The sequence below is a fragment of the Nannospalax galili genome, unplaced genomic scaffold (genome assembly GCF_000622305.1).
Source record: "Nannospalax galili isolate Female #2095 unplaced genomic scaffold, S.galili_v1.0 scaffold7, whole genome shotgun sequence".
NCBI classification, from domain to species: domain Eukaryota; kingdom Metazoa; phylum Chordata; class Mammalia; order Rodentia; family Spalacidae; genus Nannospalax; species Nannospalax galili.
The window spans coordinates 8,640,021-8,654,654 of NW_008359081.1; the positions used below are offsets into that span (position 1 = coordinate 8,640,021).

Below are 14,634 nucleotides of genomic sequence, written 5' to 3' on the forward strand. Positions count from 1 at the left end.
TTTAGCCACCCTGGCCAACAACTCAAAGGAAGGTATCTCCTATCTGGCATTGTTGCTTGTTATGTAGCCTTTAGCTATATATATGGACTGTTAGAAAATTATATTGGCCCCTTTTATCTTTTGTTGTACTTTCCTTTTCGGTGTTTAAGGCCACACAGTTGGCCCAGATAAACCAATTTATTTTTACTCTTAAGGTCTGAGGATCTGTTCCTCAGGGGTCACATGGGCTTGGGAGGAGCCAGTCCATGGCTCCTTCGTTTACCAGTTCTGCGTATGTGAAGATAAGTCAGGTCCTGCTCGACCATGGTTGGCTTCGCTTGAAGGCATGGAGGAAATGATTCCTCTGTGTTGATCCCCCTCTTTTTAGACTGGACACTGGTTCAGGTCCATCTGGTGGGGTCTCGTCAGCCTCCTTGATCAAGAGGACAAGTGACCCACCACCACTGTAGGACATTTTGAGAGACACTCATAGTCCCCAGGAACTAGTCGACCTAGGAGGGCAAGGAGCAAAAACTGTCCTTTATGTCCCTCTGACCAAATTATTATAGGAGAGGCCAACTTTTAAGAGTCAGTTCTCTCCTTCCAGCATGTGAGTTTCAGGGATCAAACTCAGGTTGTCAGGCTTGGGGTCAAGTGCATTTACCTAGCTATGCCACAAAATTGGCCTTTGACCTTCACACACATTAGCACAGGCATGCATGTGCACATATGTGTGCACAACACACACAATAATAGTAAAATTTTTAATGTATACTAGATTTCAATGTCATAGTACAAAAATCTACAATAATTTTATAATTGATTATATATTAAAATGTTATATTAATGTATCGGATTAATTGTTTTTTTACCTGCTTGTTTTATTTTTTTGTTTCACTATTTTAATAGTTCTACACCATTCAAAAGCTATTGCATAATTAGACACATTGTAGTATTCTTTGCAGTAATATAAAGTACATCTCATAGAAATTGGTAAATTATATCAGTATATTAATTCTCTAATTTATTTATATTCTGGCAACTGACAACAAGAATAGTCAGTTTGTTTCTTTGGTTTGTTTTGTGTTTTTGTCTTTATTTTTATTTTTTATGCATATGACTATATTGCCTGCATGTATGTAAGTATACCATGTGTGTGCAATGCCCATGGAGGCTAGAAGAGGGTGTCAGATTCCCTGAAACTGGAGTTAAGGACAGTTGTTAGCTACCATACGGGTGCTGGGAACCAGTCCCAAGTCCTCTGCAAGATCAGCCAGAGCTCTTAACTCCTGAACCATCTCTCCATCCCGATTTGTTTTTTGAGCAAGGTCTCATGTAGCTCACTTTGAATTCTTAGTCCTCCTTCCTCTATGTCCCAAGTACTGGAATTATAGATGTGTACCACCAGGCATGGTGACACAATTTGAAATTTAATTAATTGGAGACACATTCCTACACTTAGTATTAGCTGATATTTGGTGTGAATGACTCATATGAATGAAACATCAGAGCAATAAATTAAAATCCTTAATTATTGCTGTTAATACACTTTTTGTCCTTAGGAGCTATTGTTTGTATTTTTGTACTTCTGGGTACTGTTTATATTAGAATTCCTTAGCTGGACTTGATGGCACACGCCTTTAATCCCAGCACTCAGAGGCAGAGGCAGGCCAATCTCTGAGCGCAAGGCCAGCTTGGTTTTCATAGCAAGTTCCAGGCCAGATGGAGTTACAGGGAGATCCTAGCTCATCAAATCAAAACAAAACAAAAAAAGAAGTCCTAGTTGAAGTTTTTTTATATTTGTAGGAACCCTAAATTTGAACTGTTTGAATGTTATCCATTTGGAAATATCATACACAGAGAATATCCTTTTTACTAGCAAAATATATTCCATCTTGGATTCCTTTGTTCCCCCTTAGGGTTCTGTAGCTATAGCTGGTGCTGTAATCCGCTGGCTACGAGACAACTTGGGAATTATTAAGTCCTCAGAGGAAATTGGTATGTTCTAATAAAGAGTTTAAAAATCTAAAGAATGAAAAATGTTAATATTTTGTCCCTTTAATCTGTAAATACTTAGGCTTTTTCACTAACTTGCTCTATAAATTATGTGAACCCTTCTTATAAGTTTGATTTATTCAAAAAAGACTATTTAATGAAGATTACTCAACAAGTTTACATAATTAGTGGTGGTTATTAATTAATAAACTGGTAAGCTAGGGCATAAAAATTCCCGAAGTGTAAAATTGAACACCAGAGATTGCCTGAATCCACAGGTAATAGGTGTAACTACATTTGTCTGATGATGAGAAAGAGCTTAACTCGTAGATTAGAGTAAGCATTAAAACCCTGGTACCTATAACTTAAATATTAATATAATTGTATTCAGTGTATGGGTAATTGGCTTAAACTCACCTATTCACACTTTCATTTATCTGTTTAACTTTGCCTGAAGGTAAGACAATCAAAGATACATGTCTGATTAGACACAGAGAGGAGGCCATTTCATTTCCTAGTCAGAAAACTTAAAAATAATGCAAATGGAGCTAGGGAGATGACTCAGTATGGAATTTGTTAAGTTTGGTTCCCAATAAAAATGCCAAGCATGGTGGCTGGCGCTTATAATCCCGGGGCTAGGGGGTTTTAAAGAAGTGAATCCCTGGGGTTGGCTGGCTAACTAGCCTAGCCTACCTGAAAAACTCTAGGCCATTGAGAGACCCTGTCTTAACAAACAAGATGGGCAGTTCCCAGAGAATAACACCCAAGGTTGATCTCTGGCCTCCACATACATGAACACCCTCACATATGGGGGTGCATGCCACATAATTTTTGGGGTGGTGTTCAGTGTATGGGAAATGTTTTTGTCACCTTAGCAGTCTTATTAATTACAGTAGAATGCTACCAATGAACTGGATATCAAAAGTCCATACTTAATTTTGAAAGTATATATTTATATGACAAAGTAAGATAATTGGCTTGATATTTTTCTTTTCGTTTTTAATACTAGAAAAACTTGCTAAAGAAGTGGGTACTTCTTATGGCTGCTACTTTGTTCCAGCGTTTTCAGGGTTATATGCACCTTATTGGGAACCCAGTGCAAGAGGGTAAGTATTTCCATAGTTACCAGTGATTTACTGTATATTTCAAAACAGCTAGAAGAGGCAATATTGAATGTCACCAGTACAAATAAATTAGTGTATTAAGTGATAGATGTGCTAAAAACCCTGATTTTATCATCATGCATGGTATACATGTATACTTCAGTCCATACTCATTAATATATAAAACTATTATATCCCAATTAGAAATGAATAATGCAAGAAGATAACAAAGTAGAAGAGGGGCTAGTTGGGAATAGGAAAGGAAGTTCGGGGAGGAGAGACATACATCATATATAGATGTATGAAAATGGCATAATGAAGCCCATTATGTATAATCATGCTAATAAAATATTAAAAACTGAAAAATGAAGGAGGCTAAGTGTTGACAACATTATGTGATGGCTTGATTTTTTTTACTAGACTAGTTAATAAGTAATTAATAATTCCCTATATTTTCACATGCAAGTCATAGACCAAAGTAGTGTCATTTAAATAAATCTGATTTGATTTTTTTGTGAATATCATCTATTTTGATAGATCATAAACACTTCCATTTGTAGATGTAGGGTTGTGGACTATACAGACATTCTGAATTAATTATCATGTCCGATTTTCTTTCCTGTCTACATTTCTATCTATCTATCAAATTTGCTCTTCATATTTGGGACATTTCAGATCAATGGGTTGTTTATAGCACTCTAGTCTGAAATCTTTGTGTGCATTTTTAGGATCATCTGTGGACTCACTCAGTTCACCAATAAATGTCATATCGCTTTTGCTGCATTAGAAGCTGTTTGTTTCCAAACTCGAGAGGTAATGAATAGGGGCTTCTTTCCTTGTATTTAATCCACTTTTATCACTCTTAAATTACACATTAACTATATACTTATGCCTGACATTTATTAAATACTGAAAATGTACCTGATAAGAAAATGAAGCCTGTGTAAACATTACTCTAAATAGAAGTATACCCTCCCCCAACTTTCCCAGTCATCATTATCTTGTACAGAGTTTTATTGCCAGCCACTGGGAATTGATGTTTGGGGGAAGACTGAGTGGCACACATCAGGCAAAGGAAACAGCACAAATGTAGGCATTGGGGCAGGGAACGAGGATGCACATTAGAATGGTTTGGCTTGCTGAATATCAGACCCACTGCAGAAGTATGAGGTCAAAAAAGGTTCGTTGCAGCCAGATCAAGGAGGGCTTGGAAGATCAGAATAAGATGTCTCTGTTTCATTCTTCAGGCTTTGAGAAACCTTGCAGGTTTTTGTGTGAAGAATTGCCATTTTCAGACATGTTACTGTGAAGTAGCTTCATAACTCTAATTGCATTGATTTATTTAAGATTTTGGATGCCATGAACCGCGACTGTGGAATTCCACTCAGTCATTTGCAGGTAGATGGAGGAATGACCAGCAATAAAATTCTTATGCAGCTACAAGCAGACATTCTGTATATTCCAGTAGGTTAGTAACCCTTCACTTTTTGAAACCCCAGGAGTTATGTGGGTTTGGGGAGAGCTAATTCTTCAGGCATATATAACTACAGAATTGTTGACTGTAGCTCTCTCCTTTCAGTGAAGCCCTCCATGCCAGAAACAACAGCTCTGGGAGCTGCCATGGCGGCTGGGGCAGCCGAGGGGGTCGGTGTATGGAGTCTCGAGCCCGAGGATTTGTCAGCTGTTACCATGGAGCGGTTTGAACCTCAGATCAATGCTGAGGGTATATTTAAAAAATGAAACTTTTAATGGAATATTGTGAAAGTGACCTTCACTTGGAACAGTTTGCTGCATTCAATATATTTACAAGTTAAGAAGCAAGATAATTTGGCTGCTAAGCATATTGGTTTATGCTGGGCAAGACTTAATCAGAGAAAAAGTTCATCTGTGTACTATTTAGGAGAATAACACTCCTGCATTGTCAACTATAGCTTGTCAGTCTAGAGGAATTTTTATGTGTATGAGTGTTTTGCCAGTGCACCATATGCATGCCTGTTGCACATGGAGTCTAGAAGAGGGCACCTGATCCCATGATGGGACTGGAGTTACAGACAGTTGTGAACCACCATGTAGGTGCTGGGAACTAAGCCTGGGTCCTCTGCAAGAACAGCAGGTGCTCTTAACTGCTGAACTATTTCTCCAGCTCCCAACCTAGGTTTTGTTTTATTTTACGTGTATGATAATTTTGCCTACATGGGTGCATACAGTGCCTGAGGAGACCAAAAGAAGGTGTGGGATCCCATGGAACTGGAGTTACAGAGTTATAGTTCCAGCAGCCATGTGGATGCTGGAACCTGAATCTGGTTCCTTGGGGCACCGGTCTTCTGCAAGAGCAGCTAGTGCTCTTAACCACTGAACCATCTCTTCAGCACCCCAAACCTAATTTTTGGGGGGTTTTGTTTTTTGTTTTGTCCTTGGTTTTTTTTGAGACTTGCTCTCCCTGTAGCCCCAGCTTGCCTGGAACTCGCTATGTAGACCAGGCTGGCCTTGAACTCACAGAGATCCACCTGCCTCTGCCTATCAAGTGGTGGGATTAAAGGCATGAACCACCATGCCCGGCTTCCCATATATATATGGTATCACTCTGTAGCCCAGACTTGTCTGGAACTGGCTATGTAGATCAGGCTAGTCTGCCTCTGGAGTACTGGGATTAAAGGCATGCACAACCACACCTAGCCCCAGCTTGGGTTTTTTAAAGTGAGAAAGGAGATCGACTCTGGCAACTAATCACTGTGTCTGGTTCTGTAGCTGTAGGAAGAGGACAATGTCACTGTTCATTTTTGTTTAATTCTTATATAACGAATTTTTACCTTAAAAATGCAATTTAAGATGTCAGAGGGTTTTTACTATTTGAATATTGTGAGAAATCAATATTTGCTAAATCTTTTATCTGGACCAAAATCAATTCTTCTAGTTTTTCCAATTTATTTCATATGTCTCCTTATGTCAAATCTTCCCCCATCCCCTCAAAAAAAAAAAAAAGAGAGAGAAATCAAATGAGATTCCCCTTTGGAATCATCATCACTTGGCTTGTGAATGGCACTGTCTTCAGAGCAGGTAGCCTGACTAGCAGTCCCCGCCAGCTGCATGCTAAATTTCCACTATAATTCTTCCTTCCAACTTCCGAGTATCTTGTCCTCTCACTGACAGTCGCCAGCAGGTGTTTGCTCTCAAATTCGTGTTCCAGTAAAGACTCACAACAAACTGCCTCTCCTGTGTTTTGTCCTACCTTCTAATTATAGAAAGTGAAATTCGTTACTCTACATGGAAGAAAGCAGTGATGAAGTCAGTTGGTTGGGTTACAACTCAGTCTCCGGAAAGTGGTAAAATGTTTTTCATTGGTTATTTGATATTTTTTTTCTTAGTATGCTACATAGTTTATCTAAGTGCCTGGCCGCTTATAGTTAACAAGATTGATCTGAAGAAAAGAATTATCAGATATCTAAAGTTTCTAATGTTTTGAAAACACTTTACAATTCTAAACATAATGGGAATTATGTTAACATGCATACTTTCTTCTATCCTATCATATCTTTCCTTGTTGATTTATTCCTGGTATTTCAATGGATAGCTGAATTTTCAAAAAGTAAAATTTTATTTCTGGTTTCTTCTTAATGAAAATAAATCAACTAGAGTCTTTTATTTTTTCTCTCTCCTTGCTTATGTCTATCTTTTTGGGAGGTTTTCTTTGTGACCAGAACCAATCAAAAGGAGTATTGATTTCAGAATATATTCTGCCAATTTCAAATCTGATTCCAGATACTTGGGGAATGCATGTAATATGAATTCCTATGGAATCAGAGAAGGGGGAGTGAATCAGGTATAATAAATTAGAGGTTTTGTAACAGTAAGAAATGCTACTAGCAGAAAATAGAGAACTTTTATTTTTCAAATCACTTAGGTAGAAAAGTATTCAGATTGAGTAAACCATTCACATTTAATTGGCCATAAGCTGCCTTTAATGACACATATTGTAGTCCTTATGTAAATTCAAGATAGGATCACAATGAATGGAAGAATGACCAGTGATAGATATACTGGAGCATTCACTTTAATGGAGAAGAGTTTATAAATGATGTGCTACCTGACTTCTAACCTTACAATGAATATAAAATCACTTTTAATGCACATGGCTTTTAGGAGACATTTCCACAGCAGTGCACTAGCAATGCAGGTCACTGTGATCTGTCATTTTCAGTCCTGGGTGTTCCTAATAGAAGTTGTATCTATATTTTTTCTCCTAATCAAATTTAATATGCTTTTGGTTTTGAGGTGCTGCCCCCCCCCCTTTATCCCTTGAAAATTGTTGAGTTTCAAGTGTAGTCCAGGCTGGCCTTGAACTCACTATGTAGCCCAGGCTCAGCTTCCTTTTCTGAGATGGTGGGCAAGCTGACTTTCCTAAGACTGCAATTCTGAGAGCCTTGCCAGTTCTATCCTCAGTCATTAGCACTGCTCTTCTGGCACATTTCCTAGCTGCTGAGTGAGATACAACACGCATGGACCATGATTTCTTTGCTTGCTCCTCTAAATTAATGCTGTGTGAAGTTGGATTATGTGATTTTCTTGGCTGGGTGATGTTTTGTTAATGACACAGCTATCCTGGCTTCCTTCCTCCTCCCCCACACCTTATATACATACCCATTTTTCTTTACTACCAGTTAAAGATAGAATTTTAACTTCAAAATTCTTACAAAAGCAATTGATCATTTTCCCTTTATAGTTATTTCATTATTGTCAATTAGTTTAAAATACCATGAGAAAAACCGGTAAAAGAACCAAAAATTACAGGGTCTCATGTAGTCCAAGCTGACCTTGAACTCACTATGCAGCCAAAGAACAGCTTGAACTCCTGACTCTGTTGTGTCCAGTTCTCGAGTGCTGAGAGAGCAGGTATATGCCACTATGCCCGGCTTTAGAAATTTACGTCTTTATTTTTTGCTACCACCATTTTAATACAGGTAATCTCATTTGTTGAGAGATTTTTTTTTGTAGTACTGAGGATTGAACCCAGGGTCTCGCATGCTAGGCAAGTGCTCTACCATCCAGCTATATCCCAGTCCTCCTTTTAAAATATATTTTAATTAAAAAAAATAATAAAAAACTTTATTGAGATATATTTTAAAAATCAGCATACAGAGTAATGGGTTTTATTGTGCCCAGTCTTTTTACTTACTATTTTGAGATAGGGTTTCAGTGGGTTGTTCGGATTGGCCTTGAACTCATGCTTTGGTCCATCCGGGCCATGAGCTTTCTGACAGCTCTGAATCCCAAGTAGCTGGGATTAAGGTCTACATCATCAGGTCTAGCTCTTGTTTTTGTTGCAATTAGGCTGCAATGGGTTTATGTCAGATATTAAAAATATTTTCATAGATAAATTGATAGGGTTTGGGGAATCTCTAAGCTGAATCGGTGGCCCAGAATAATATTTAATGTTTTAAGTATATTCCTTTAAACAATAAAAACTATACTCTATATAAGCTATATGATGATAGCAATGCAGATAAACCCTGAAAAGATGTTAGAATTGGTGCCTCGTACCTTGTCCTCCTTAACTAATTTACAGAAATGTATATCCAAATCATTTCCAAATCAATTTGTCAGTGTTAAGAGAGTCATATTAATTTTAATCACTATATTTAAATATAAACAATTTAAAATATATTAAATACCACTAATTATATAGTCATATATTAATATAATATATAGTTATTAACTATGTAATTCACTATGTAATTAAGTATTGATATATTAAAATGTAGACAATATTGTGGCTTGTTTTTATTTTTTGATAATAGTAGTAATTTGTTATTTTGTTTCTCGAGACAGGATCTTACTATGTAACCCAGGGTGTCCTCAAACTCTTAATTGTTATGCCATAGCTTTCAGACTGCTGAGATTATAGGTGTGAGCCACCATGCCCTGCTTGGGAGTTTGATGGTTCTTAGAACAAGCCTAGTGTAAATATTGACTTAGTTTTGGACTCAAAATACATCAACACATTCCAAAAATAGTGCAAATCTGTTTAAATATATTGCACATGTATTTAATGTGTGCACAACATATGAATTTGTTATGTATACATATATGAATACATATATAACATACATGTGGGTATATCCCAATGAAAGAGAAATAGCTTCATTAAGTGCATGCTATCTAAATTGACAGGAGGTCCTGAATGTAGGTAATTCTTAGAATTTTTTGTTGCTGCTGTTATCTTTTTATATTTATTTATATTTTTTAGGGTATCATGTAGTCCATGTTGGCCTCATACTCACAGTGTAGTCAAGGGTGACCATGAACTTCTGAACCTCCTGTCTCTACCTCTGTGTGCCAAGGTCATAGCTACGTATCACCACATCTAGTTTGAGTGGTGTTGAGGGTTCAGCCCAAGGGTTTGTGTTCACATTCCTGGCCACAGTCCTCAGATGTGCCTCACTGAAGGAACATCAGAAAAGTCAAAGTCAAATATTGTAAGCCATAATTAATGACTTTCTTCTTATTTCTTCTTCTTATTCTTTCCTTTTCTTTCTTTTTTTTTTTTTTTTTTTTTTTTTTTGAGGCAGGGTCTCCCTGTAGCCCCAGCTACAGTGACCAGAATGGCATCCATCTCACAGAGATCCGCTTGACTCTGCCTCCTGAGTGCTGGGACTAAAGGCATGTGCCAACATGCCCAGCTGCTAATGGCTTTCTTTAAGAGAACCAGAACATATATTTTCTTTTCTAAAATCAAATTAAAATACAATCTCTACATATATGGAAATATAAGGAACACTTGATTTGTACTTGAAGAAATAACATAAGCAGTGACAAAATAGGGAAAATGGCTTATTGACCTCTTAACTGATAATTCATTTTCTAAGGGAAAAGAAATGCATGGTGAGAAGAAAATTCTATTCCAAAAAAGGCAAAGAAATGACAATCTTCAAGTTGCATATCGTAAAATATGCGCAGAATTCTTAACTAATGATATTTGAATGATACTCTGAAAATGATTATGTTTTCATAGCTATTGGGCATTAATTTTGAAAATTAAAGACTGTTAAATAGTCAGGGGCTGGAAGTGTAGCTAAGGAGCCCAGGGTTTAATCCTCAACACCCCCCAAAAGTATTAAATATTTTAGATACATTTTGTATATGTGCATGTGGAGAGAGGTCAGAGGACAGCTTTGCTGAGTCAGTTTTCTCCTTCCACCTTTATCTGGGTTCTGGGAATCCATCTAGGATTGCTAGGCTTGCACTGCAAGCACCTTCTCTCACTGAGCCATTTTTCTGGCCTACAGATATATAATTTTTAAATTTAAGGAAAGAGTATATATAATGCATATGTGTTAAAAGAAGGAATTCCAAGAGAATTTAGGTCACAAAAAATAATGATATTGTCAAGTAATTTATAAAATTTCTTTTATTAAGCTGGGTGTGGTGGTGCATGCCTTTGATCCCAGCATTTGGGAGGCAGAGGCAGGTGGAGCTCTGTGAGTTCAAGGCCAGTCTGGTCTACATAACGAGTTCCAGGCCAGCTTGGGCTACAGGGATACCCTGTCTCAAAAAGACCAAAAAAAAATTAGTTTTATTATACAATTTAGTTTCAGTTATACCAGTATTTCCAGATTTATTTCATTACACACCAAATTCTATTTTAAAACATAAAACTAAACCAATGTTGAAAACAAAAAGAAGACATGAATGTGGGAGTGTTGTAAGGAAGAAGGGATGGGTGGGAGATTAGAGAGGGTATCAGAGTGCACTTTATACATGTATGAAATTGTCAAAGAACAAATCCAATAAATGCTGTATGTAAAAACGGAACAGTTTTCAATTCATCTAAAGTAGAGTGATATAACCTTTCCAATATAACTTTGGACAAATTGGATTGGGTCCATGTACTATCATGGGGCCAGGAGAATTTGGAAAGCCCAAATCAGAAGCCTCCCAAAAAGCTCTCTATAGGCTTTCCTTGGCTTTGCCAGTGGAAGGCTGATGTTGGTCTGTATGTATTATGTTCTTGGCTAATTGTGGCATGTTGTCTCTATTGTTTGTTAACTTTCATAAGCCTCGATATTGATTATATTTTGATTTGAAGGAGTAACTCTTTGCTAGCTTTAATGAATATGCTATTTTTATAACTTGTTTTGCTATCATGTGATTCTTAACATAAATATTGTAATTATGTGTCTCTCTTTTGGTTTGCTTGACTGGAATTCCCATCTACTTGGATGACCACAGGTGACCCTAGTATCTTCTGTAGTCTGCCTTTGGGCTTTTTTATAGTGAGTAGCATGGTAATGTTAATCGGAGCAAGGTACATCTCAGGTTAGTTACTCTTTAAATTAGACAATTTTTATTAGTTAGCTTTAATGTGTTTATGTATAACTCAGCAGAAAGTTTCAGTGTTTTTCATTCTTCCTACATTTAAGAACCTGGAAAATCAGTCAAAGGTACAATTAGTTATATCAGTTCATCTTTGGGACACAGTCAGAATTAAGGACTGTGGCTTTGCTTAAACTAAAAAAAAAAAAAATACCAACTGGTTTCTTTGAAGGGCTGCATGCTGCTGTCAGCTGCAGCAATAACCGAAAGTAGTAAGGACAGATGTTAATGTTTAAATGAAAGACTTTCAGATTGACTGATGAAAGTTAAATTGCAGTTTGGACATTAACCATGTTGGTTTTCAAATGTGCATTTTTTTTTACTTCTGAAAGTATGCTCATCAGTCTTAATATTTCCACTTTTGGAAGAGTTTTGGCTAGAGCATGCTAGCAGAATTTCTGTAAAACTCTAAAACTGGGGAAGGTACTCAGTCACTTTTATTTTAGTTAAAAAGAATATATTTTGTGAAGGGAAGTTTTTTAAATTTTTAGTTAAATAAATTAGTGTTGAAATAAAGTGGAATTTTTTTTTTGCACATTAGCTTCTACTGAATATTTATATAAAAGTAACTGACAACATGTTACGCATCAATATTCATTTAAATATAATTGCCATTTTAGAAGTTCCTTCTGATGATAGTCCTAATTTTTCTTCAAATTTGTACCTTAAGTGGAAATGACTTGTTTCTTGTTCCATATGTTTCCATAAAAGTAAAACATGTGGTTTTTTAATCTTCATATTTAGAAGAAATTCAAAGTTACTTCTTGTATTTAATAAGATGATGACTGACCTAGGTTTAAAATGTAAAATGTAAACTTTATTAATGTGAAGGAACATCTCTTTATAGAAAGTTAACTGGCATTTATTTAACTGGGTATCATCGGTTTAGTGTCATATATAAACATGAAATGAAAATTATATTACTAGAACATTAGATTATCTTTTAATTAATGAGAAACTTTGAGATACTTACATGACACTTTAAAACTAGATTGTATTACTTTTTCTGTATCCTTCATATTCAAACATACTCAGGATAATTTTTTTTCAGTCATCTACTTCTGTATTGATGATACCTTATTTTGTTATCAGTGCTAATATGCTAAGGGCTCTCTATGCATAAGCATAAAACAGAATTAGCAAATATTTGTTTTCTTTCTGTTTCTCAGAAATGTTTGACAGAAGCCTAAACATTCCTGTGAGAACTGGGATTTAACTTTACAAAGATATGTACTGTTTTGGAAAATGTTCCATTGTTTTTTCATTATCCTGAGTATTTTTGCTATATGATGATGATCTAGAAAGAAATAAGAAAAATAAAAACATCACAACTTAAAACTGTCATTGATTGTGTTGTTGTTTCTCTTTTGATACTGTGATAGCATGATAAGTCCTGAACTCTATAAAAATTGAGACATGTGGCGTGTCACTAAGCTAAAGGATACATTAAATATCTAAATCTGCAAATTCCAAAATATATGGTCGCCATCTTTAAGTTTTCTTTTTGGTGACATCTGCCAAAATTCAACAACAATGGGAATTATTTGCCAAGGCAAATAATTATCAGCAGTGATGATTTTTGCTAATTTTGGAATTGGCTCTGTTGTATTTGTTTCTTCTCAACTACAAAACATTATATAGAAGTCATAAGGAATTTGTAGCTCCTTAAATATTTGAAAAGCCTTCATTGTTTAACTCCTGAATTGCATATGTACCTTACTGACTTTTATGGTTTTTGTCCCCCTTTAGGTATTCCATAAATAATACCACCTCATGGATTGCCAAGATGCAAGCTTTTTACATAATGTGAGAATCCAACAATTCTGTCTCATAATGTGATGACACTATTCATAGACTCTGATTTTTTTAATAAGCCACTTGGTGCATGATCCTCCAAGTAGCCCTGTGGCCTGAGATAAAGAACATGCAGCAGAAAGAATGCTCCAGAAACATTTAGCATTTAAAAAAAAAATCATTGACAGTTAAGGTTGAGCCATCTACTTCAGGGGCTGACCCTCTCCATTGGCTTGATATCCTACACTGTTCCCTCTAATATCTAGGATGAATTTGTATCTTATCCATTAGAACTGTTTATCCAGTAATTCAGATGCTAGTGGACCTAGATTTGATTCTCTACACTACACGTGTTTGGTGAAGGGATTACTACTGTCCTGCTAAAATGAGTGGCTTTTTGTTTGTTCGATTTTTAACAGACCCCCTAAGTGTCTTCTTTTCTACATATTATAAGACCACAGAATCACTGAATATTTAAATGGAACCTCTACTGAATTTTCTATTATCATAGCTTGGGACATTTTCTGAACAGTTTGCCAAAATAGAAATTCTTCAGATATTTTACACTGTCTTGCTAATTGTCATGGCTTTCTGTTAGATCTTATAGGGAAGGACACTTTCTTTTTCTTTTCATCTCTCCTTTTCGTATTTTTTATTATGTATGTATAACATATATGCCTATATATTTTATATACTAAGGGTAGCCCATTTATAAATTAAGAACACATTATATTCAATAGGTTATAACAGGGCTGGTCTTAAGTGGACTACTATGTATATAAATTTTTGGGGAAACAGCCTTATACATTTTTGGGCAACGGTTATGCATATTATTTACCAAGAGAAAATTTTTCTTAAAAAGCCAACATTTAAAATTTAAGTATATGTTCTATGTCAATAAAAGGAAATGTACTATACTGTGACTTCAACTATATACTTATACTCTTGCCATTTTATTTAATTATGTCAGCTGAATAAATCATATTTTAAAAAGAAAAACAATTGTGGCATAGTACAGTAAATGTTGTTCTCAAACATGAGTACCAGTACAAATAAAATTACTTTTCCTTTGAATTAGTGTTTTACGTATTTGAGATACTTTTCAGTAATGGAGGGTTTGTCAAAAAACTGAAAAGCTAAGAAGAAAACAATGTGTGAAGAAATCCAGGAATCTCTTTCGAATATTACTACTTGTTAAGAAGTTCTTATTATCTAGGATGACAGAAAATATCTGTGCTTATTGTTATATTACAACTGAAAAAGTTTATCATTGCAAATTCCTTCCAGTGAAACCAGTAACTTCTCAAATATTTTGTATAATGATAAAAGAACCCACTAATCTAGCTTCCTAAGGTCACTTATTTAAATATCTTTAATTTGCTTTGTAGCAAAC

At 35.7% G+C, this 14,634-nt stretch overlaps 1 protein-coding gene across 6 annotated transcripts in view; it reads left to right on the forward strand.

Moving 5' to 3' along the window:
* The window catches only part of Gk (glycerol kinase), a 92,501-nt gene extending 78,186 nt beyond the window's left edge, over positions 1–14,315 (forward strand). For 4 of the 6 annotated variants that reach the window (XM_029558438.1, XM_029558439.1, XM_008822728.3 and 1 more), the window contains 8 exons: positions 1,899–1,977; positions 2,984–3,080; positions 3,806–3,890; positions 4,425–4,545; positions 4,657–4,800; positions 6,320–6,400; positions 11,304–11,390; positions 13,197–14,315. In XM_029558438.1, coding sequence (XP_029414298.1) covers positions 1,899–1,977; positions 2,984–3,080; positions 3,806–3,890; positions 4,425–4,545; positions 4,657–4,800; positions 6,320–6,400; positions 11,304–11,390; positions 13,197–13,207 — 705 coding nt within the window. In that variant the 3' untranslated portion in view covers positions 13,208–14,315. The remainder of the gene's footprint in view (positions 1–1,898; positions 1,978–2,983; positions 3,081–3,805; positions 3,891–4,424; positions 4,546–4,656; positions 4,801–6,319; positions 6,401–11,303; positions 11,391–13,196) is intronic. The other 2 variants (XM_017795507.2, XM_029558440.1) reach the window with 1 other exon arrangement.
* The last annotated feature ends 319 nt before the right edge of the window (positions 14,316–14,634 follow it).